At 38.6% G+C, this 26,600-nt stretch overlaps 1 protein-coding gene across 6 annotated transcripts in view; it reads left to right on the top strand.

Moving 5' to 3' along the window:
* Positions 1-26,600, top strand: part of acacb (acetyl-CoA carboxylase beta) — a 162,319-nt gene that overhangs the window by 83,508 nt on the left and 52,211 nt on the right. For 5 of the 6 annotated variants that reach the window (XR_009515406.1, XR_009515407.1, XM_059987883.1 and 2 more), the window contains 10 exons: positions 347-447; positions 2,015-2,103; positions 4,372-4,496; positions 6,928-7,041; positions 7,961-8,074; positions 10,759-10,848; positions 12,567-12,685; positions 14,845-14,868; positions 16,228-16,353; positions 25,109-25,208. Coding sequence is in view for 4 of the 6 variants with exons in the window: in XM_059987883.1 (XP_059843866.1) it covers positions 347-447; positions 2,015-2,103; positions 4,372-4,496; positions 6,928-7,041; positions 7,961-8,074; positions 10,759-10,848; positions 12,567-12,685; positions 14,845-14,868; positions 16,228-16,353; positions 25,109-25,208 (1,002 nt within the window). In the remaining 2 variants the exon portion in view is untranslated. The remainder of the gene's footprint in view (positions 1-346; positions 448-2,014; positions 2,104-4,371; positions 4,497-6,927; positions 7,042-7,960; positions 8,075-10,758; positions 10,849-12,566; positions 12,686-14,844; positions 14,869-16,227; positions 16,354-25,108; positions 25,209-26,600) is intronic. The other variant, XM_059987884.1, reaches the window with a different exon arrangement.

The raw sequence follows: 26,600 nt of genomic DNA, 5'->3' as shown, positions 1-26,600 counted from the left end.
GCATAGATAACTTCAATCTCTACTGCTCTGAACTAACTCTATGACCTACAAACTCAATTTCAAAGACTCTTTACAATTAATGTTTTCAATATTAATTATCTTGTCTTCTTTTCCACATTGGTTGTCTGTCTATGGAGCTGGATGACTGACTCCTTTCCTTAATAGACATTGGCGAGCAATTTTGTTTGCTTTTCTGTTACAAATTCACAAATTATTGGATGTTTTATTTTCCATTGTATAACTTGCCTTTGGTGGGAAATGAATTCATTTTCTGGGTGGTCAATCTAACCAGGATGTGATAACAATTATTCTTTCTGCTCTAACAATATTTAAAAAAAAAATTAAGATTGCAGACATCCTAGACAGCCATGCTGCCACTCTTCAGCGGAAAGCAGACAGGGAAGTTTTCTTTATGAACACGCAGAGTGTTGTCCAGTTGGTACAACGGTGAGTAAGTTATCCTATGTCCTTTTTAAGTGGTTACAGAAGATCAGTCTCCTAAAAAGGTTTTGAACTCTAATAACCCATTTTATAACTCAGACCAAAAGACCATAAGGTATAGGAGCAAATTAGGCCATTTGGCCCATCAAGTCTGCACCACCATTTCATCATGTCTAATCCATTTTTCCTCTGAGCCCCAAACTCCTGCCTCCCCCCCCCCCGTATTTCTTTATGCCCTAACCAATCAAGAATCTATCAACCTCTGCATTAAGTATACATGAATACTTGGCTTCCATAGCTGCCTGTGGTAACAAATTCCATAGATTCACTACTCTTAGCCTAAGGCTTGGTGAATCTGACTTATTAGTTCGAAAGGTAATTCTGTAATCTGGTAGCTGCTAATCTCATCAGTTTTTGCCAAATTTCTGCTCATGCTATTGTGTATAATATCGCTAGAGGTCAGTTTGGTTTATTGTCTGTGGTGAACTATGTGCCTGTCGGGACACGCCCCCTGCTGACTGCTCCTGTGGCTCCTCCCACAGGCCCCTGTATAAAGGAGATCTGAGGCCTGATGCTCGGCCTCAGTCTCCAAGACATTGTATGATAGACACTCACTCCTGGTTCCTTCTTCCAGTCAATAAAAGCCGATATCTCGCCTTACGTCTCAGTGTGAATTATTGATGGTGCATCATTGTCAGAGCCAGGGTATGGGGTGGTAATGGGAATAAGCTCCCATTACCTACTAAATGCTCCCAATGGTGTCTGCCTCAAACAACCTCTGACAACTAAGCCCAGCTCCTGGCCTTCACCATGTGGCCCAGCGGAACCATTTCTATTGATAAGAGAAGGGGCAAAGGCGGATTTATGGTGCCTTAAAACCAGTCATTTTGGGCAGATGGGGTTCATCAGCCATGGTAGGCAATTCATCTAAGAGAAGGAAAACTCCGATCTCAAACCTCCGCTGCTTTGTGGCAACATCCACTCATGGGGAAGGCTTCGGGAGTAAACCCTGAGGAAGGACCTGGGGCTGGAGTCCCTAAGGCAGTCCTACATTGAGTCTGCCGCTCCTTTGGATTCATCAGCTATGTGGAGAGGGGGAGTCTGTTGCATAGCCACAGCTTGCTCTCCATATCGTACTGTCCTGGCTTGTATTTCACATAGGACACTCATTTCAGCTAGGACACAATATCCACGGTCAACCCCAACCACATGAGACCTCATTTTTTAAAGTTTGCTGCCAATATCACTTATTTTCAAATTGATTTCTTTATTTTATTTTTTGTTGGATGAAATTATTTCCTTAAAGTATGAAGTAACATCTCATACCTCTTTTGTAAATTGGAGAAAACTGGATCACTGTATGTGTAGACGTGACCCCACTCCCACCCCGATTCTTTATTAAATGTTCTCTCTGTTGCTTGAAGACTGCAAATTCAGATGCTGTTGTTCAGATTTGCTTTCCATTTTAGTCCCTAGTCTATAATTTAACATATTTTTTGCAGCATGATCTGGTACTGATTGATTCAACGTTACCAGCACAACAATAAATTGGTTTGTTTTGCTTTCTGTGTAGGTTTCGAAGTGGGATTCGTGGACACATGAAGTCAATTGTTCTGGACCTGTTGAGGAGATATTTGAACGTTGAAACACAGTTTCAGCAAGGTAAAAAAAGACTTTTTTTGACTTGGATCTGAGTAGATGAACTTGCAGCGTATGATCTACTGAAACCAGACTAAATTAATATGTGCTCCGTTTTAACTGAAAGATGTGGTGTGGTGCTATTCTGTTGTATTTGCCTTCCCATCCCCACCCCCAATGACAAAGCTCAATACTTACTGGATTCACTTTGGTGAACACTGTTAACATTCACTGATAGAATGTATTATCAACATTCTAATGTATTAATTTTGCTGAGATTAAGTCCTTTGTTTTCATTTCCCCTTTCCAGTGATGGCCCGCTCTTTGTTGTAAGATGAGCAAAAATATGCATCTCAGCAGTTTTGCCACTATTATGTGGCCAGACCATGTGAGTTGCATTCTGGGAATTTAATTAATATTAATATCTGCACTTGCCGGTGCTTTCACCGTACTGATTTGTTCAGCCTTGACAATACTTTTGTGTGTTTGAAGTCACATCTTAATGTATTTCAAGCATTCTAGAATAGGAGGATAAGACATGGGAGCAGGATTAGGCCATTTGGTCCATCAGATCTTCTCCACCATTTCATCATGGCTGATTCAATTTTCCTCTCAGCCCCAATCTCCTGCCTTCCTCTCGTATTCTTTCACACCCTGATTAAAAAAGAATTTATCAACCTCTACCTTAAAAATACGCAATGACTTGAACACCACAGCTGCCTGTGGCAATAAATTCCACAGATTTACCACTCTCTGGCTAAAGAAATTCCTTTTCAACTTCAGTTTAAACAGACATCCCTCTTTTTTGAGGCTGTGTCCTCTGGTCTTACACTCCCCACCATAGGAAACATCCTCTGCACATCCACTAAATTGAGGCCTCTCAACATTTGATAGGATGAAGTGAAGATTTTGGTAATACTCTTGGACACTCTATACCTGGAAGATGTCTAACTAGCTTTTCCCTGAATATTCTGGAACCATTTTGGGACAGGGAAACATCATTTAAATGCAAAACATCATCATGGGTTATAAAATTTTTTTTGGTTTCTTTTATTTATTACATTTTTAAGAGAATTACATAGAATGAATGGAATATCACAATAGTAAAAAAAATATTGATCCTCCCCCCTCCCCTTAACCCGCCCCCCTTAACCCCTATCTAAAAAGAAGAAAAAAAAAGAAAGGAAAGAAAGAAAGAAAGAAAGAAAGAAAGAAAGAAAGAAAGAAAGAAAGAAAGAAAGAAAGAAAGAAAGAAAGAAAGAAACAAAGAAAGATTGCCTGAATATCAGAGGATCCCCACATGCTCCATGGAGTTCAAAATAATTTTTATTTTCCCCATTATTTTGTAATTTTATCTTCAATGGACCTGTATATTTAATCCTATCTTTTGTAGATATGGGTGCCAAATTTTCAAAAATATATCATATTCATTTCTTAGATTAAAAGTAATTTTTTCAAGTGGAATGCAGCTATATATTTCATTATTCCAATGATCCATAGTTAAATATAAGTCTGATTTCCAAGTAACTGCAATAACTTTTTTGGCTACTGTCATTGCAATTTTTATAAATTTTTTCTGATACTTATTCAATTTAAGTTTCGGTATTGTCCCTTCAATGTCACCTAGTAAAAATAATATTGGACTATATGGGAGTTGTACTCCAGTAATTTGTTCCAATAAAAGTCTTAAATTTATCCAAAATGATTGAATTTTAAAACAAGACCAAGTAGAATGTAAAAAAGTACCAATTTCTTGATTACATTGAAAACATTGGTCAGATAGATTTGAATTTAATCTATTTATTTTCTGTGGTGTTATATATAATTGATGTAAAAATTATATTGTACTAATCTAAGTCGGACATTTATTGTATTTATCATACTATCAAAACATAATCTTGACCAAGTTTTTCCATCAATTTTAATATTCAAATCAGCTTTCCATTTTTGTCTTGATTTATGAATTCCTGGTTTAATTGCCTGTTTTTGAATCAAATTATACATACAAGATGTAAATTTTTAAATTTTTCCTTTTTGAATTAATATTTCTATTTCATTAGGTTTTGGCATTAACATTGTTTGACCCAGTTTATCTCGTAAATAGGCCTTCAATTGAAAATAACTGAAAAGGGTGTTATTTGATATTTGATATTTATTTATATTTATATAAAATATAAAATAAAAATGTTTTTATACTTAAAATGGCACTCATTCTCTCACCCAAATGTTGCTCTCAAATCAATTGCCTTTTGCCAGACAGTGATGTAAAGTTTCTAAATGTTCATGTTCCAGCTCATTATGACAAATGTGTGATCAATCTGAGGGAACAGTTCAAACCCAACATGACGCCTGTGCTCGACTGCATCTTCTCTCATGCGCAGGTGGCCAAGAAAAATGATCTGGTCATCACACTAATTGTGAGTACTCTAGCAAAGAGCAACTTGATTACCAATTTATCCACAGCCTTCATTCTGCATGCACATTCCTGGATCAAAGAAAGCAGATTCCTTTGGTCTGAAACTCTAATTTAACATTCACTAAAATCTTTCCACCTTTCTTCAAAATCTCAAAAATGACTTGAGTAATTTTTCCAGTTCTGGACAATAAGCAGATGAATAAACCTTCTCTGAATATTCAATGTTTTTCCTTTTTATAGTTGTAGAATAATACAGGATGGAAATTTGTCCTTTGGGCCAACTTGTCATTGCCAATCATGCTGCCCACTAACCTTGTCCCATTCGCCTGCATTTGGCCCATATGCCTTGTTGGATTTCTGTTGATTTTTTGAACCTTAGGGCTCTTCCAGGAGTCAGGAATGACAAGTTTTCTTAATTCTAAGATTTTAGTTTAATTTTGAGTACAAACAAATATACAGATGCTGAGCAAACTAACCAAGGAGATGAGAAGTGGTACAAAGGGGTGTAAGGCAAAAGGAATAAAGAAGAAACCAAGATGGTACCTCTGAAATATCTGTCTCTTTCATAGATAAGATAAGAGATATTCCTGAGATAGGAATGAATTAGTAAGTAGGCTACATAATTAAAGCAATTACATCAGGTGGGTAATGTGCTAATGCTTAGCCAATGAAAAATGAGAAAGGTGATAAACCATTAGTTTAGCTGCTATACCACTTTCTGCCAGTGTGTGTGAAAAATACATGAGTTTATTAAAAAGTACAAATATTTTAAAAAGTATTATTAAAAACAGTATGAAAAATTAAGTAATACTTTATAGGAAAAGAAGTACCATGCGATAAAGGTGATGCCATGTTACATCCCTGGAGCTTGCTGATAGCCAGTCTACTGAAATATATTAAATTCCATTCTTACTCAAAGTCAGTCCCAATCCAAATGCTCCTCTTCCATTATGATCAGTCATGGGCCAGGAATTCCCCCAAGAATATTAAACATTCTCCAAGGAGACATTGGATCATTTTCTTAGTTTTTTTTTGATAAATCTTTCAAATCCTTCTATGTCTTGCTTATTCAAGAGCCTCTCCAGATATTGCTTAAGAATTGATATTGTTCCTGTTTCTACCACCATTTCTGGAAAATCCCTCCAGATATCAATAACTTTTCATATGTAAAATTTACTCATCAGATCTCCTTCCTTTCACCTTAAACCTCTGCCCTCTAGCTTTAAACAATCCCTGCTGCAGGGAAAATACACTGAGCACCTTTCCTATCAAACTGAATATACCTCCATCATGTTATTTCTCAGCCCCGTTTGCTCTGAGGAGAGCAGACACAACCTACTCAATCTTTAATGCCCTTGAATCCAGCTAACATCCTCAGTAACTTAATCACATCTTTTCTGTAGTGTGGCAACTAGAACTGCACATAGTACTCTACATGAAGCTTAGTGAACATCTTGTACAACTGTATCATGATGTCCCAAATCTTGCATTTGATTTCATGGTCAATGAAGGCAAACAGTATACCTACAGTATATTACCACTTTCAAAGGGCAATGTACTTCAGCCACAAGTTCAACAAAACTTCTCAGAACCTGCCGTCAATTGTATATGTCCTGCCCTAAATGCATCACTTTGCACTTTTCTGAATTAATTCCATCTGCCACTGCTTTGCATACTTTCCCAGTTGATTAATATCCTGTTATAACCTTAGACAATTTTCTTCACTGTCCACTACATCGCCAATTTTGGTGTCATCTGCAAACTTCGTAACCATTCTGTCTAAGTTATCATCAGAATCTTTAAGAGAAACAGTAGAGGTCCCAACACCAATTCATGCATCACACCACTGTCCACAGACTTCCAATCTGAACATCACCCCTCCACTGCCAGTCTATGTCTCATACCAGCAAGCTAATCCTGTTTTATTTTGTGAGATGTAACTGAAATTTTGATAAGTCATAATTAATGAGCCATGTTTGACAATCTGTCTAGCTCTTTAAAGAAACTGAGTTCATACTTGGATTGTTGTTTCCTTAGCTAATAGTTTCAGAATTCAGTAGGTTTTTTAAATGTTTGATATTTCAACTTCCACCTCAGTAGTTAAATCACTTAATATGTTGTATAAAATCTTTAAAGTATCATTTAAACTTTTGTGTTGTCCTCTGCTTTGCTGGATGTGAGAAAGCTTTTTCATCTACTTGGATGTTCAGTTCATTGTTATTGTATATCTGAAATCCTCTGGAACTGATGCCTGACTACTTTGTGGGCAGCTCTCTCTGAGGTCAGCAACAAGTGCTCTTTCTGACGAGGTTCTGGATTCTGCAAATACTTTGGTATTAAAAGGAGCAATAAAACTGCATGACATGATGTGTGACTACCTCTTGGGAGTTATCCAATGCATATGATGTACTTTATTTCACATGTTGATTTAGGATCAGCTTTGTGCCCGAGATCCCACACTGACAGATGAGCTGATGGTGATTTTAAATGAACTGACACAACTCAGCCGAACGGAGAACTCCAAGGTAGCTCTGCGATCCAGGCAGGTGAGAATCTGCAGCACTGAGAACGAATAGATGTTTTACATTACTTTACAAAAGGTAGAAATCCAGCACTCTTCAAACTCCAAACAACTAAGAAAGCTTGTGAGAAACCATTTAGTAGTAAAATTAGAAGACTTTGAAGCCCGTTTTTGTAAACTGTTAATGTGATATAAAAATATCTCTTTCATTTACCCTTATTATGTACATTTCCCTGTGTTGCTTGTGCTACCTTTCTTTATCTTTCCAGGCTAATATCTACTGACCAAATACTTTTCCCTTGTCTTATGTCAGTGTTGCCTGTACCTAGCAGTTATGATGCTCAAAAAACTGCCCGAGTGTTGATTATTAATTCTTATTTCTTCCTTCTGTCAGCTAATTTTCCTTTTTTAGTAAACTCAGATCTTGATGTGAGTTGGAAAGATGTCAGCCCTAGGTGCATTTTTCTTTACCTTGCATGGGCTATTTTTGACAAATGATATTTAGTGTTGCTATTGTGGCAGGAAGTTTCAGTTTCATACCAGTTTGTTTTCTTCTAAGTAGGCTGTTTGTTGGTGGCAATGAAATGAAAAGGACTTCCTTAGACCATAAAGCATTACAGCACAGTCCAGGCCCTTTTGCCCATGATGTTGTGCCAACCTTTTAACCTACTCCAAGGTCAATCTAACCCTTCCCTCTCACATAACCCTCCATTCTTCTATCATCCATGTGCCTATCTATGAGTTTCTTAAACGTCCCTAATATATCTGCCTCTACAACCACCCATAGCAGGGCTTTGCACACACCCAATACTCTCTGTATTTAAAAAACACTCATCTCTTCCATCACCCCCACATTTTCCCCCAATCACCTTAAAATTATGCTCTTTGAATTAGCCATTTCCACCCAGCTCCTTTCCAAAATAACTTTTCTTTGATATTTTCAGGTTCTGATCGCTTCACACTTGCCTTCCTATGAGCTGCGACATAATCAGGTGGAGTCCTTGTTCCTGTCTGCTATTGTTATGTACGGACACCAGTTCTGCCCTGACAATCTAAAGGTATGTACGTTATATGTTATGTGTCCATGATTATAAACATGTGTCCCTGACCATGGACGTGTGTCCATGACTATGGAAGTGTGTCTCAGACCATGGAGGTGAGTCCATGACCATGAAGGTGTGACCATGACCATGAAGGTGTTATATTTGAAACGTAGATTAAAATGAGGCTGATTGACGTAGTTTACCCATTTCATTCTCCCTTTTTATTTTATCAAGATTTTTTTTTGACTAAGAAAGCCTTATGGAAATCTGTCTTTACACAAATTCTCCCATTTATTTCTAAAGCATTTTTCAAGCTATAACAATAATAGTAACAACATGTTTGACATTATTCATTATTGACTGGTACATTATATATTATATTAATTATGGACATTGTTGGTGTGATCACTGAATATAGAGTGATATGATATGGGTTAAAACAGAAGATCAATGTGGAGAGACATCTTATGCACAGTTCTCAGGATGAGAATTTTAATGTTACCCAAGAACTGCCTGTAGAGAATTCTAAATTCAATACCATCACCCCCATTCACATAGACTGTTAATGCACTGTAGCAGACATCCACAAACTAATTAAACAGAATCACTGAGGTTTTATGAAGGCAAATCATGATTGAAGCTGTAAGCAGCAGAGTATATAAATTAGAATTAATGTGTGTAGCACATAAGGACGCAGCTAGGGGCACCGTCAGGCCAGATGTTTTCCTAAGGACTGATCTTAGATCTGCAGCAGTGACTGGGGGTTCGGGTACACTGGAGGCTGTTGGGGTAAAGGTTGTGTAACCCTCAGACTTGGCCAGAACGCGTTCATCTAGGCTAGGGGAAAACAACTTCTGGCCCCGCTAAACTGAGAAATCAAGTTTGTGTGGATGCTGCATGATATTTTGCCCAGTTCCAAATCAGTGCCACAAAATATCAGACAGCACACCATATGCAATTAAATGATTGAACTTTATAAATCTTAATCTGGATATAGGGTTAGTAAAGAAAATAAAAAACAAAAGGGCCCATTTTAAGGGAAAAGTCAAAAGTGCACTTTGGAGCTCACAAATACAAGCATTGCCAACCTTCGGACCCTTGTTCCCAGTCCACTCCGTCCAGTGGTCTTCCAGCTTTCTCCACACGCGTCTTCCTTCTTCTTCTCTCCCGACAAAAGACCATGAAAATCTCTCTTCCAGACTCGCAAGAAAGAACAACATCCCTCTCATTGGATAATATACATTCCAAAGCCCCAGTTATCTCTAGTCATAACCCAAACTTTGCTGCTACAGAGAAACCATTACATTAGCAGTGAAACCTTATAGTGCGTTACAGTTGTATGTCGGTTTCTTATAAAAATCAGGGTCACCTGATCTGAGTGCTGCAGACCAAATCATTAGGAGTGAGTGGATCTGCAGGACCATCCATGGTTTTCAATTTGATAACACTCAGGTTGTCCTCCATGGTACTTAGTCCTCACACAGTAATATACAGTATAAGTTAACAAGAGTATAGCTAGCAGATAGGGAGAGGAATGAAATATTATCCTTCAGGGTTCACATTCCATTGGCAAGGAGTTAATAATTCAGGTCTGAGTTGAAGGAAAAATTCTTCTCAGAATGGGACAAGTTCTAGAAATCTAAAACTCCTTGGTCTATAGATGCCTGATAAACAAGGATATTTAAGATAGAGATAAATAGAATTAAATGATGTAGAAATTTTGGGATGAGTGTGAGAATTTCTACTTCTGTTCACATGTCTTAAGTCAGTAGGTTTAGGATGGAGTGTGTTTTATGGAGGCATCATGGGGTTTTGAAAATGAAGTTGTGATAGGCTGTCAACCACTTTCTTATAGAATGATGGAACAGATTCAAGAAGTTTTGCAGCACTTTGCCACTACTAGTTGTGTTTACTGCCATGGTAAAGCCTGACCATTTCTCCCCAAAGTCGAAACTATCCTGAACTTGCATGCCATTATGGTCAGATTTACAGCTATATCTTTTTTTTTTGCTCAAACATCACTTTAGTGCTCAGCAAACCAATAATTAAAGGGAAATTCCCCACGAAGAATCCAAGATTAGCAATTAATGCACATCAATAAATCTGCATTAACGAGTGTTTGAAATGAATAAATATAACATGTTACTTAAAATCCTAAAAGGTATTGAAATTAGTAACAAGTAATTTAGAAGCAATGACAAGATATTATCTTTTAGTGCAAAGCATGGTTATTTGGAGTACTTCCAAATGGAGAAGTGAATGAAAAAGCCTGGGACCACTTAAGATAAAACTACATTCTACAAACAAATACAAAAGCAAAATATTACCCATTCTGGAAATGAGAGTACGACTCCAAATATTCTGGAAATACTCATTGGAGCAAGCAGTATTCATGGGAAAAGGAACATTACAGGCCAATGACATGAGGGTTGATGGGATCTCACAGGAAGAAGACAGTTTGAATGATTTTTGTACTTGGTGTAACATTGTTTATCTACAGCACAACAGACAGATTGGTGTTTTTACTTGTCATACTATTCTTGCATACTGTATCATTATTTTCTTACTCATAGCAGAGTTGCTGTAATTTTATTAAGGGATGACTACGTAATTTCTCTTGAGCATGAAGGCCATGGTTAAATATGAAATGTTAACCCTGGATTGGTGGACTGGGCACTGACTTTATTGTTTGTTTTTAGAAATTGATCCTCTCAGAGACTTCCATTTTTGATGTCCTTCCCAATTTTTTCTATCATGTCAACCCAGTGGTACGGATGGCTGCTTTAGAGGTAAAATTGCTATTTACTGATCAAATATTTTAGATTGGATGTGTCATTGAATTAAAAGGATTGTATTCTTCCAATTGTTTTCTTGAACACAATTTAAACATAAAGGTTTCTTCTATATTTTCCCCCTTTTAGCCTTCTCTGATTTCAAAAGTGGTCACACCATTCTCCCCCAGGAAAAGTCCTTCTTCATTTGTTATATCTTCAAAACATTTCTGATTGCAACCCTTATCATAAGCATCACGCATAAGACATATTGATATGATTTAACAATCAGTACAGATTACTAATTAGAAGGTAATTCATTAATATGGGCATATTCTAACTTTCTAAAGCAGCCGTCATCCTGTGATCTTCTAAATTTAAATTTATCACTCAGCTGCCTCATTGGCCAAAAGCATGTATTCTAAGCTATGTACATCTTATAGTGCATGCACAGTGTTGGCATACTGTTATGTTGTCATTGGATCGATACCAAACAAATAAATAAGCAGGTGCTCGAATCTGAAACCAAAATAGAAGTGTTAAAAGCACTCAGCCAGCCAAGCAGCACATGTGGATGAGAACACTCATTACGACAGGTCAGCAGCCCCTGCTCCAGAACAAAGTGGGAAGTTTACTGTTTTACAGCAGGCAGGGGTAAAACAAAAAGCAAAGAGATAGTTTATGGTAGATCAGATGATAAGGAACATGAATACTGACTATTAGCTAGGCATTTTACAGAGTGTGGCTGAGAAAGTGGTGTACAACAGGAAGCTCAAACACATGTAGACTGAGCACAGTTGCTTCACAAAATGATCACCAAGTCTTCAACCTAGAGGAGGCCATGTTGTGAACATCAGATGCAGTGTACTAGACTGGAAGCTCAAGTGAATCTCTGCTTCCTGAAATGATTGTTTGGACCACTGTGTAGTGGGAAGGGGAAAAAACTGAGTGGACAAGTTCTTGTGCCAGTTTCCTGTTCCATGACACTTTAATTCTCAGTCCCATTCTTTTCCTGTTCTGACTCTCTACAGCATCTTCCAATGACAGAATGAGTCCCAACATAAACAAGAACAGCATCTAATCCTGATGTTCCTCTTAAGTAATTTCCGATTTGTAGATGACAGAGGAGTTGGCGTCGAGCTAAAACAAAGTGCCTAGATGAATCAATATCAGTTTTAATATCTCTGGCATGCAACAAATTTCACGACATAAGACAGTGACATTGATTCTGATTCTGATTTTGATTCATCTCGTCACTTTGTTTTAGATCTATGCCAACTGCTCTGTTATCCGTGAATTGGAAATTGCTTAGAAAAGGGAGCCTCATATCTTTCCACTCTCATCACTCAATCTCACCCTCTTTAGTTGTAATGACATCACTGCCATTCTGACTCACGTCTGACTTGATGTTTGCACAGGTCGGTTATGGAAGCCTGAGTAATGGATCATAATGGAGAACCCAGTTTGAAAGAAACTGCATCTTTTTTACTTTATCCTTCCATATGTTAAGAAAGTCTCTGTCTATTTTTCCCCATTATTGCTGCTTATCCAATGCTCTGTGTCTGTGATGTTGCTGCATTTCACCCATGTATGTATTGACTTTGACCTCTTTAAACTAATAGCTCTGTTTTGAGACTTCACATGTTTATTGTTTCAGTGCTGTGTCTTGAGATTAGTGATTTCATTGCAGAGGCTTCAGTTTACCAGCTCATGAAAAAACTTTCCACATCTTTAAGGTTTATGTACGTAGATCATATATCGCCTACGAACTCAACAGCGTACAGCATCATCAGCTGCACAATGGGATTCGTGTAGTAGATTTCCAGTTTCTGCTTCCTTCATCTCATCCAAACAGGTACTGTCTGGTTTAAGTTAAAATCTCTGTAATAAATTAGTGCTTCATTAGTTCTTTACAGGATTTTTATGTTTTTCTTAAGTCAAAAATATTTTCTCTGGTCTGCATTCAGATAGTTCCTGCAAAGTGCCAATAGTCTGTATGTTGGCACAGCCTGCACGACTACACAAGACCAAACCATTCACTGTTTCCCTGCAATTACGATCGATTTGTTGAGATATATTAAAATTGTGGATTGAGATTCATTAAAAAGACTATGGACAGCAAAATAGTTACTTATAACAAAAAAATTATTGAACAGTAATATTAACAACTAAACTGGGGTCCATGGAACACTAAACCAATCAACTAATCTCCCAATATCTTCCTCTTTGATTATTCACTTGCTTAAAAGTTGAAGTCCTGGTTGGGTTGAGTTGTTCTCCAATTTTGGCAATTTGCTTGTAAGTGTTTCATCACCATACCAGGAAACATCATTGTGCACTGTTAATTGTGGTATGTACTCTGAATGCTTAGCTTATACATCAATCTACCGATTGGTTGTCATTATGAAAACCCGTTTGGAATTCTAGACCATCACACACAAAGTTTGCCACACAACCAGTCAGTGATGAGACTTCCTCCCTACATCACAATTGAGTTTCTGTAATGATGACCAATCAGATGATTGATGAATATATAAAGAGCAGGCTTTCAGAGGACATGCTACGATCGATAGCACACTGATGATGTCTCCTGCTATGGTAATGAAATGTTTACAAGTAAATGGCCAAAATTGGAGAACAACTCAACCCAAACATCAGTCACTCAAGCTACACATTTTCAAACTTATTTCTAGTTGTAGTCCTCTTTGGTGCTGCATACTATAATGATCAGATAACATAGCTAGAATTCTGAAAGTGGTTACTTGAAACTGATCATTTAGCTTAAAATTTATTTAAATCCATAAGTTGAACTATATGTCCTTAACCTATTGCCTGCTGTTGCTTTATGTAAAAGGAGCAACACACACAAAATGCTGGAGGAACTCTGCAGTCCAGGCATCACCTGTGGAAAAAAGTACAGTCGATGCTTCAGGCTGAAACCCTTTGGCAGGACTGAGAAAAAAAGGCTGAGGAGTAGATTTAAAAGATGGGTGGGGGAAGAGATAAACAGCAGGTGATGGGTGAAACCTGGAAGGGAAGGGATGAAGTAAGGAGCTGGGAAGTTGATTGGTGAAAGAGACAGAAGGCCATGGAAAACATGTTCCCAGAAAGGATACAGGACTGTAGTAGTGGGTTTGGGTAAGCACGTGTTCAAAGAGATGGAGAGCAGCCAGGATCACACCGGCGAAGCAGAAAGAGAGAGTTTCACTGAACTCCCATCATAGGGAAGATTTAAACTTCTTCAGGGTAGGAGGAACTCTTTCTTCCTTACTCTATAAATTATGGTTTAGGAGAGGTTGAGAGAGCTGTAGAACAAACCTTGGTAAATCTGCCTATGACCTCAATCTTTAAAATACATAATGAGAGTGCCATCATCAAACTGTTGTAAATCAGTTTACTTTCAGAATCTCTTTGTCACTCTTCCTCACTTCCCAAATCCAGTTCATTTTGCAAGTAGTGTTTTCCAGCCTCATGTTTATATCAGCTTCTGTTCTATATAAGAACTTTCAATGATAGTCTTAAAGCCATGGGATGAGTGAAAAGCTCACCATAGTAGTGGAGGGCTGGTGGGCCTGTTTCTGTACTCTATAACTCAAACTAAAGAATGTGAATGGCACTATTCCAACATAACAAATCATTCTCTTGAAATCTGCAGAGTTTATGTAGCAGAAATCATGAAACAATAGCTGATCTTCAGGTCTCTGTACTCCATAAATGTGCATTCAGTGAAGATAATTATAACACCCCCTTGGCTCCCATTTCTCAGTTAACTTGCCTCAAATAGACTCAAGATTGAACTCACCATCTCAGCCGTTGTAGTGTCATTCAGCACGGCACAATGCTCATAACCTCTGAATTTTCAGAAATAGGTTTTGAGAAGTCTTTTTTCTGGATAGAGTACCAAATATTTTATTTAATTAGTATGCTAAACTGTCTATGTATTGTGCATTATTGGGTAAAAAAAAGTGCTGTTTTATCTTTCTTACTTTTTGTGTGTTAAATGTTTAATTTCAGAGGAAGCAATCCTACGATATGCAGGTATTGTTTCATCTATTTATTGCATGAGCCAAAAGATCAAAGGAAAAGAATATTGCCTTGCAAACGATGAACAACTAACCCAATTGGTGAAAAATTAGGAAAATGCAGAAAGTGAGGCTCAAAATCTTAACCAGAATTGAGCATGCCTGTGTTGAATGTGATTGTTACCAGTCCTAAACCAAGCTGGGTTGTTGGATTCAGACAGACCACATCTAGATTATACTAATATGATGGATTACTTTATCTAACAATTAGAAAACATTGTAAAAAAAAATAACATTCCACTACAATTAGCAAAATTGACAAAGGAGAAGAAATGGATTTTTGTATTGTTGGTTTTTATAATGTTGACACTTAAAGGTTAACTGGCACAAAGGGCAACTTGCAAATAGTCGTTAAAAGATAAAATTAACATGTTGCAGTTGGACATAATCTATTTGTAGTTTAGGTCAAAGGGTGTCAGGCTTTGGTCAATCACATAATCATCTGAAAACTTCAATAAAGGGATTCATAATTATTTCTGCTTAGCTTAAATAGTTTAGAACCTCTCTGTGCATCAGAGAGTATCCCACAAAATACATTGGCTTTTAACTGAATGCCTGATTCCCAAAACTTTTGCTTTCCTACCTTTTCTATATTGTCAAGTGCTAACAATTGGTATCTTGCCTACTCAAGCTAATTCAGTGCAACACAATGACAACTCTTCAAGGTTCACAAAGTATTACAGTTTTAATTTGCAAACACGAGGAAATCTGCAGATGCTGGAAATTCAAACAACAACACACACAAAGTGCTGGTAGAACACAGCAGGCTAGACAGCATCTATAGGGAGAAGCGTCGACAGTTTTAATTTAATAAGATTGAAGAGGGAAAAGAGAATATTCTGCATTCAAGCATATGCTGGTACCAAAAAGAGAATTAAAAGACCATTACTGGCATATAATTAAATTAGGGGTGAAGTACATTGAAAAGACAACTACTAAAATTGTTGATTTGTGGCTTACAAAATCTTTTGTAATCCCAATACTTTTGCACTTGCATTTTTGTTGCATTTTAATTACAGGAACTGTCTAATATTTATCCTATCCTATGCTTATTTGAACACTCCAGATCATTATTTACTCCCCTTTTTGTTAAGAATTCAGTGTAAGAGGCACTGTTCTATATTGTTGATTAAGATCATTTTTTTTATTATTATTATCCTGTGTTGTGTAGTATAGAAGGAAACTCAGCTTTAGAGGGTCAAAAGCTTTTCTTATTTAATTCCAGAATAATTTAATTCACTAAATCTGGAATGAAGAAGGAATCTAACTTCTTTTACATCTGCATTTAACTGTCCTTTCTCCCCCTAATTTATAGGATGTGTATTCCGCATTATGAACTGAATCGGCAGAGCAATGATCCATACATGACCAGCATACAGACATCTCTGTGTCAACGAATGGGTATTATAGTTGCGTTTGAAACATTCGATGACTTTGTTAAGTAAGTACTGTAGTCTATTCAATGTTTCAGTAATATTGAGTAATATTGTAAATATATTGTTTGATTTAGCACTCTTTGTTTACATAAGTCATTATGGGTTATATATAAGAAGTGTGTGAATACCATACGGCATCACATCACCACATCAGATGTAAGCACCTCACTAAACTGCAGAGAAAAATTACACTCAGATTGACAGAGAGACCTTGAGCCTGATTTGTGGGTATGAAGCATTTCAACCAGCACCTGTAGAGGAGAGAATTTACCCTCATTACTGATCATCAACACAATCCATAGAAGGGTGCTCAATAACTGCACCAGCACAAATGCAGAGATGAGCACTGTTTCTTGGCGGGTACAATTAAAAGAACAAATCAAAGAGCATAAATGATCATGGAAATACTGATGGATTGTCCTGTTTACTCTTGGAACAGGAAATACCTGAAAAAGTGACAAAAGAAGACAGCTGTCAAAGTAATACAAATGGTAAATCTCCCTGTTAAGGCAGAGATGATCCAAAGGGAAACCAGAAAAGACCCCTCACTGTCTCAGGTCTACATCACCACCCAAAATGGTTGGAATGTGCTGCAGAAACTCCAGTTCCCCCATTTTTACCAGCACTGGGTTGAACTTGCCCTTGATGGGGTTTACATTATGTGGGGATTGAGAGTTGTTATACCATCCAAGTTGGAGCATCTAAATCTGATCAAAATGAATGTTTTCTGGTGGTCTGGGGTAGATCAGCAGTTCAAACAGCTTGCCATGCGCTGTTCAGCATGCCAACACGTCCAGAAGATGCCAAGAGCAGCACCTCTCAATCCTTGGGACTATCCTGCAGAGATTCATATGAATTTTCCTGGACCATTCAAGGGCAAAAGTTTCATGGTAGCTGCAGATGTAGCTACAAAGTGACCAGCAGTGTTGCCAACTGCCTCCACTGCAGCCTCGCACACTGTAGATGTGTTGAGAAACCTCTTCTCAGGAACTGGTGTTCCAGTACACTCCATCAGTGACAATTGTCGAACAGTTTCAGTCATTCCTGGAAATGAATGCAATAAGACATATTACGTCTGCACCATCCCACCCAGCTACAAATGCCTTGGCAGAAAGTTTTGTTCAGTCTAAAGAAAGCACTGTGAGCAATATCAGTGGAACACTTACACTGAATCAGAAGCTCACCAATTTCCTCCTTGCATATTGCAATGTAGCAACTCTGCAACCAATAACTCACCGGCTACGCTGTTCCTGGGTTGTCCCTTGCACTCTCGCTTGGATCTCCTCAAACCCAATCTCAGAAGGAGTACTCTGGACAACAGGGGTGATCAAAAAGTGCTTGATGCAAAAAGTTCTATTCTTTAAGGATAGAACTGGACCACTCTCTGTGGAGATGGCATCTGATGTAATCTGGAGATAACAGATCTGTTTGTGGAGATAGTTTGAGGAAAAGGTGTCCAGAGCAGTTAGAACAACTTCCTGCCGGTCCAAAGTCAACTCCTACAATCAGGAAAGACACAGCAATTTAATCTTTAGGCTTGAATTGGATGAATTAACATTTACTACGTTGTGGATATCTATATAGTAGTTGTACTGTATAGTATACTGCATATATAAGATGACTGGAGAGCAATAGACAATAGACAATAGGTGCAGAAGTAGAGCATTCGGCACCTTGAGTCTGCACCGCCATTCTGAGATCATGGCTGATCATTCACTATCAATACCCAGTCCCTGCCTTGTCCCCATATCCCTTGATTCCCCTATCCATCAGATATCTATCTAGCTCCTTCTTGAAAGCATCCAGAGAATTGGCCTCCACCGTCTTCCGAGGCAGTGCATTCCACACCTCCACAACTCTCTGGGAGAAGAAGTTTTTCCTCAACTCTGTTTTAAATAACTGACCTCTTATTCTCAATCCATGCCTTCTGGTACTGGACTCTCCCAACATCTGGAACATATTTCCTGCCTCAATCCTATCAAATCCTTTAATTATCTTAAACGTTTCAATCAGATCCCCTCTCAATCTCCTCAATTCCGGTGCGTACAAGCCCAATCTCTCCAATCTCTCTGCGTAAGACAGCCCTGCCATCCCAGGAATCAACCTAGTGAATCTACGCTGCACTTCCTCAATTGCCAGAATGTCCTTCCTTAAACCTGGAGACCAAAACTGTACACAATATTCCAGGTGTGGTCTCACCAGGGCCCTGTACAAATGCAAAAGGACATCCTTGCTCTTGTACTCAATTCCCCTTGTAATAAAGGCCAACATTCAATTTGTCCTCTTCACAGCCTGTTGTACTTGCTCATTTATTCACATTTATTCACATTGAATGACATCTGCCAAGTATCTGCCCACTCACCCAGCCTATCCAAGTCTCCCTGTATTCTCCTAAATTCCTCTTCGCATGTCACACTGTCACCCAGTTTAGTATCATCAGCAAACTTGCTGATATAGTTATCAATGCCCTCATCTAAATCGTTGACATAAATCGTAAAGAGCTGTGGTCCCAATACAGAGCCCTGTGGTCCGAGAAACACCCATTCACTGCTACCCTTTGCTTTCTATCTGCCAACCAGTTTTCTATCCATGTTGAAACCCTGCCCCCAATGCCATGAGCTCTGATTTTACTCACCAATCTCCTATGCGGCACCTTATCGAATGACTTCTGAAAATCTAGGTACACAACATCCACTGGCTTATCCTCGTCTAACATCCTTGTTACACCCTCAAAAAACTCCAACAGACTAGTCAAGCATGATTTGCCCTTGGTAAATCCATGCTGGCTCGGCCTAATCCTATTACTGCCATCAAGATATGCCACTATTTCGTCCTTAATAATGGACTCAAGCATCTTCCCCACGACTGACGTTATGCTATAGTTAGGCTAAACGATAGTTCTCCGTTTTCTCCTTCCCTCCCTTCTTGAAAAGTGGGATAACATTAGCCACTCTCCAATCTTCAGGAACTGATCCTGAATCTAAGGAACATTGGAAAATGATTACCAATGCATCCGCAATTTCCTGAGCCACCTCTTTTAGAACCCTCAGATGCAGACCATCTGGACCTGGGGATTTATTAGCCTTCAGTCCTATCAGTCTACTCATCACAGTTTCTTTCCTAATGTCAATCTGTTTCATTTCCTCTGATATCGTATGACCCTGGCCCATCCATACATCTGGGAGATTGCTTGTGTCCTCCCTGGTGAAGACAGATCTAAAGTACGCATTAAATTCTGTTGCCATTTCCCTGTTTCCCATAACAATTTCACCCAATTCATTCTTCAAGGGGCCAACATTGTTCTTAACTATCTTCTTTTTCTTCACATAGCTAAAAAAGCTTTTGCTATCCCCTTTTATATTCCTGGCTAGACTGAGCTCATACCTGATTTTTTCTCTCCATATTGCTTTTTTAGTTAAGATCTGCTGTTCCTTAAAACTTTCCCAATCATCTGTATTCCCACTCATCTTAGCCCTGTCATACTTCTTTTTCTTTAATGCTATACAATCTCTGACTTCCTTTGTCAACCACTGTGGCCCCTTCCCCCTCTTTGAATCCTTCCTTCTCATTGGAATGAACCGCTTTTGCATCTTTTGTATTATCCCCAAGAATATCTGCCACTGCTGATCCACTGTTTTTCCTGCCAGGGCATCCGCCCATTTAACTTTGGCCAGTTCTTCCCTCATGGCTCCATAGTCTCCTTTATTTAATTGCAACACTGACACCTCTGATCTGCCCTTATCCCTCTCAAATTGTAGATAAAAGCTTATCATGTTATGATCACTACTTCCTAATGGCTCCTTTACTTCAAGATCACTTATCAATTCCTGTTCACTACACATCACCAAGTCCAAAATAGCCTCATTCCTGGTTGGCTCAAGCACAAGCTGTTCCAAAAATACAACCATTAGACACTCCACAAACTCCCTATCCTGGGGTCCAGCACTTACCTGATTCTCCCAGTTCACCTGCATGTTGAAATCTCCCATAACGACTGCATTACCTTTAGCACATGCCAATGTTAACTCCCTAATCAACTTGTACCCAATATCCACGCAATATGTATCATTTTTGAGTTGTTGATAGCTCAGCAATATTTCAGTAGTATTTGAGTAATGTTGGGTCACCAGTGATCTGAAGGCTCTTCCCAACCACAAAAAGAGAGCCTTTAAATCAGGAGACAGGGAGGAATTGACACATGTGCAGAGGGAGCTAAAGGAGAAGATCAAGATGGCTAAAGAGGAATACAGGAGAGAGCTGGAGAACAGGCTTGGGCAGAGTAACACACAGGAAGTGCGGAGAGGATGAAGAACATCACTGGCTTCAATCAGCCTGACTGTAGAGCCTCAGAATGCAGCCGTGAATGGGCTAATGTGTTAAACCAATTCTTCAATAGGTTTGATAATTGCCCTTCTGTTCACACCCCCTTCAGCACACCAGTCCAGGTGTAAAGGCATCTAATGCTTCCTCAGCACCAACGCCTCCCTTCCGGCCTCCCACTCCCTTCATTTCAACATATGGATGAACAACACAGGCTACCACTGTCTACATCTACCTGCTGAACAAGACCTATCCTCATATGGATAAGCTGGGCAGCACTGTGAGGATCATGTTTTTTGATTACTCAGGTGCCTTCAAAACCATACAACCCTCATTGCTGAGGGGAAAAGCTCCATCAATGCAGATTAGTGCTTCCATTGTATCCTGGATAATGGACCTCCTGACTGGAAGACCACCGGTTGTGCGGCTTCAGAGCTATGTGTCAGAGATGGCTATAAGCAGCACTGGGACCCCACAGGGGACTGTATTGGCTCCCTTCCTCTTTACCCTGTATGCCTCAACTTTAGATATTACACTTAGTCATGTCATCTGCAGAAATTCTCTGATGACTCAACACAGTTAGGTGTATAAAGGGAGAATGGGAGGATGAATACAGGGCCTTGGTGGAGGACTTTGTCAAATGGTGTAAGCTGAATCATCTGCAGCTCAGCATCAGTAAGACAAAGGAGATGGTGACGGGCTTTACCATATAATCATATAACAGATACAGCATGGAAACAGGCCATCTCGGTCCTTCTAGTCTGTGCCGAATGCTTACTCTCACCTAGTCCCACCGACCTGCACTCAGCTCATAACCCTCCATTCCTTTCCTGTCATATACCCATCCAATTTTTTTTTAAATGACAATATCGAACCTGCCTTTACCACTTCTACTGGAAGCTCGTTCCACATAGCTACCACTCTCTGTGTAAAGAAATTCCCTCTCATGTTACCCTTAAATTTTTGCTCTCTAACTCTCAAATCATGTCCTCTTGTTTGAATCTCCCCTACTCTCAAAGGAAAAACCCTATCCACGTCAACTCTGTCTATTCCCCTCATAATTTTAAGTACCTTTATCAAGTCCTCCCTCAACCTTCTACGCTCCAAAGAATAAAGGCCAGCATACCAAAAGCTCTCTTCACCACCCTATCCACATGAGATTCCACCTTCAGGGAACTATGCACCATTATTCTTAGATCACTCTGTTCTACTGCATTCCTCAATGCCTTACCATTTACCATGTGTGTCGGTAAATGTCCTATTTTTATTAGTCCTACCAAAATGTAGCACCTCACACTTATCAGCATTAAACTCCATCTACCATCTTTCAGTTCAGTCTTCTAACTGGCCTAAATCTCTCTGCAAGCTTTGAAAACCTACTTCATTATCCACACCACCACCTATCTTAGTATCATCTGCATGCTTACTAATCCAATTTACCACCCCATCATCCAGATCATTAACATATATTACAAACAACATTGGACCCAGTACAGATCCCTGAGGCACACCGCTAGTCACCGGCCTCCAACCTGACAAACAGTTATCCACCACTACTCTCTGGCATCTCCCATCCAGCCGCTGTTGAATCCATTTTACTACTTCAATATTAATACCTAACAATTGAACCTTCCAAACTAACCTTCCGTGTGGAACCTTGTCAAAGGCCTTTCTGAAGTCCATATAGACAACATCCACTGTTTTACTCTGCTTTATGAAGACTAAACCTGCACTGCTCCCTGTTGCTATTGATGGAGAGGCCATGGATGTCATGAGGACCTGCAAGTACCCTGGGGTTGCACCTGAATAACAGACTTGAGTGGAGCACCAATGCAGAGGTTATGTAAAAGAAGGGCCAAAGTTGTCTTTACTTCCTGAGGAAACTGAGGACTTTTGGAGTATGCAATGTTCTATCAGTTCTACATGTTCTATCAGTCTGTTACTGCCAGAACAATCTTCTATGTGGTGGTGTGCTGAGGCAATAGCATCAACATGGGTGACACCAACAGGCTCAATAAATTGATTAGAAAGGCTAGCTCTGTTATAGGAGTCAAACTGGAGGCTGTGGTAGCACAAAGAACCCTACAAAAATTCCTGGCAATTCTAGACAATGTTTCTCACTCTGCATGCTACCTTAACTTAACACTTTTAGTAATAGACTGAGACAACTGCGTTGCTCCAAAGAGCACTATATGAGGTCATTCTTACCCTCGGTCATTAGGCTCTATAGCCAGTCAAGCTATAGCCGGGGAAGTGATGACCCCTTCCTGTTAGACTGTTTGAGGCAACTTCTTTTTTATCCTTTCTTACTTCCCTTCTAATATTTGTATACCTGTGCACTTGTAATGCTACTGTGATACTGTCAGTTCCTTTGGGATCAATAAAGGATTTTTATTTTCCAAGATTTTTAAATTCCACTAGTAATTTCTTCTACTTTTATTTCAGTAACATAAGTATGCAAAATTTAGATTTGAGTTATCAAAAGTGACAAATTTTGAAATGTTTCATACCTTCTAGTTTCTGTCATTATCAACGACATTAAGAGATTTCATGTGACCATAGCATATAAAACGTTCTGGATTTCTCTGTGTTCCAGATGCATAATAATCTCTTCTCTTGGTAACTTCCATTGTTTTTTGTATCATTACTTCTTATATACCAACTGTCCATATAAGAAGTCCCATTCGCATTAGGCTTTTGTAGCACCACTCTCCGTCATCCTTGAATCTACAGGCAACATTGTTTAATTGGCGTCTGTTCAAGATATAGAACAATATCTTTTTACTACAAACTGTTGGTCTAGTTTTCAGCTGCTCACAGAGATGGGACCCAATATCTACAGTCTTAGGAATCTTACAAAGTTAGTAGGTAACCATTCAGCAGGGACAGGAGGTTTGTTCACTGGAAACAGAGAATTGGAATCAGTGAGTCATGTATGGGCCGCCACAGATATCGACACTACAGCCTTCTACGTTTACATTGATGATGATGATTTGGTGAAAGGAGAATGTGTACTGTAGACATATTTGATAGTGGTACAAAATCAGTGACCTAAGTAGTTGTGGTAAGGTTACAAAGAGCTTGCAAAGTTATAGTGAAGTTGCAGATGGAGGATTACGTGGGGAAGTTCAATTTTTGAAAGAATAAATTATTATTTAAAAAGACTGAGCTGACACAATATTACAGTTCAATGGGATCTGATGGTACAAATATCACAAACACCAGAAAAAGTTCACTTCTGGGTACAGCAAGTAATGAGGAACACTAACTGAACATAGGTCAGGTAAGGTCTGTATAATTTCACAGGGAAATGCTGAGATCACATCTGCAGTACTTTGTACAGTTTTGGTCTCCATCTGTAAGTAAGGATGTTCTTGCATTGCAAACAGTCCAGATAGGGTCACTAGTTTGGTTTTCAGAAAGCAAACAGTGGTATCTGAAAAAAATGTTGTGCAAGTTGTTCCTACACTTATTGGGGGAAACATTAAAAAGATAAAGTGATCTTTTGAAACTGTAGATGATTTGAAGGGCTTTGACAGGGAGAAGGCTAGGAGGATGTTTCTCCGAGTGGGGCACCTAGAACAGGACGGCAAGTTTTCAGAGTAAGCAATCACCCATTTCAATGGAGATAGGAAGGAATTTCTTTCAGAGGATTCTGCACCTTCTGCTGAGACCTATGGTGATAGAATAATCGATGTATTTATTTACCAATACAGTAGGGTGTAGGCCCTTCTGTCCCAGCAATCCCACAGCCCTGATTAACCTAATCACAGGACAATTTACAGTTGTATTCATGTATTAGCAGAGGATCAAGTGGTATGGGGACAGAGCAGAAAGGTGATATTGGGGTAAGATTGGATCTGCCATGATCTTCTTGAATGACACAGCAAGGTTAAGGGGATAGCTGCTCCTGTTTATTTGATCCTTTTCATGGAAACCGGTCATTTAAACCTCTACAAAAGCACATTTCTTACTTCTTAATTTAACTCCACTCTAGTAGAAATCATACTTTTCCTTGACACAAGATTCTACTGATGCTGGAAATCTAGAGCAACATACACAAAATGAAGGAGAATCTCAGCAAGTCAGAGCATTTCCTTGAGATCTTTTTTGTGAACTTCTCCATTTATGCTCCAAAAATAGGTTCTCATATCCAGTCTTCAGATCAGTGTAAAAATTAATATATATTTACTATCTCAGAGAAGCCAACCTGTATCTCTATACTGTCAAAAATAGTGTCCAACAAGTTACATAAATATATCAGTTGTAAAAAAACATAAAGCGAGTGTTTTCATATTATGGTGTACAAGATTGAGCAATGCAATGAACACCTAATATCAAGAGAAATCCACAATAAGTTATATGTTGTTGCATCATATAAATTATGTAATGATCTCTGTAATTAGTGTGTAAATCATTTGAATATTTGTACTTTTAAAGAAACTTTGAAGAAGTGATTGGCTGCTTTGCTGACCCATCTCTGGATAGTCCATTATTTTCTGAGACAAGGTCAACCTTCTTTGATCAGGAAGACAGTAAGGTAATTCTTAATCTCCGTGCTTTACACGTAGAAGCTTAAACTCTAAGTTATTGTTCTTCCTTTGAGCTTGCCACTGAAGATTTTGAAATTAGCACTTGCTAGACTATTGAATTTCTCAATTTCAAATCAAGAAATCCTGGAGATAAAGGTAAAAAGAAGGAGAGTATTGACTGAGGAAGATTAAATGAAACCAAGATTGCAATTTCATGTACGAGAGGAGAAATGAAAGATGAAGAATATTAAGCTCCTCAGATAGATCATACTGAGTTTAGAATTTAGTCTCCTTATTGAATGACTCAGAATGAGAAGGATCTCCTGTCCATGGAGAGTGCAATAACAATTCCCTAAGAAAATGCCAAGGATATGTACCTGTAGGGAAGGCAAGAGTGATGCAACTATTTTTCCTAGGAGAACAAAAGAGGAGACTGAAGAGGTACTCAAAACTAAGAGAGATTTTAGGAAAATACTATTTGGGATAATGACTTAATAAATATTAAACAAAAATTTTAATAAATCACCGTAGTAATCAGAATCAGGTTTAATATCACAAGCATATGTCATGAAATTTGTTGACTTTGCAGTGCTGCACAGGTAATAATAGAGAAAAGGAATTGTGAATTACAGTAAGTATATATATATTAGTTAAATTAAATAAGTAGTGAAAAAATAAAAAAAATTAAAAAGTAGTGAGGAAGTGTCAATATCTGATGACAGAGGGGAAGAAACTGTTGAGTGTGTAACTTCAGGCTTCTGAACCTCCTTCCTGATGGTAGCAACAAAAAGTGGGTACACCCTGGGTGATGGGGGTTCTTAATGATGGATGCCACCTTTTTAGGGCATCACTCCTTGAAGATGTCCTGAGAGAGGTTAAAAAGACCTTATTTTATGCAATAGATATTTAGGGTGACCAGAGTTCTATGATGGATAGGATAGAAAGAAGAACTATAATAGATTTAAAGAGATAATTGGTTAAGCATGGAAATGAAAGGGAAGAAAACTGACTCAGGCAGGGCTTCCCAATCATTTTTCATGGCATGGAATCAGACCATTAACCAAGGGGTCTATGGACCCTAGGTTGGGAACCCCTGTTCTCCAGAGATGAATGAATTGAATAAGGTGCAAGACAGATTGAGACCACTGGAATTTTCAATGGACGTTGCTTGAGAAATTAACCTGAAGGTAATAACATCATGACTTCCAAATCTATCTCTGGTTGCTTGGATAGTCTACCAGCCTATAAACCTTTTGATCTCAGAAACCACGAGAAAATAAAGTTCAGAATGCTGGTGACCAAAGCTAATTTTTAAAAAATAAAAATAGATTATGAGCTGGAAGTGAGAAAATCTGCCATATGAAATATGAATCTATGTACGGTTAGGACAGGGATTCTTA

Source organism: Hypanus sabinus, chromosome 13 (genome assembly GCF_030144855.1).
Source record: "Hypanus sabinus isolate sHypSab1 chromosome 13, sHypSab1.hap1, whole genome shotgun sequence".
Taxonomy (NCBI): domain Eukaryota; kingdom Metazoa; phylum Chordata; class Chondrichthyes; order Myliobatiformes; family Dasyatidae; genus Hypanus; species Hypanus sabinus.
The sequence above is the reverse complement of the archived record's forward strand: the minus strand, read 5'-3'. Positions and strand labels throughout refer to the sequence as shown.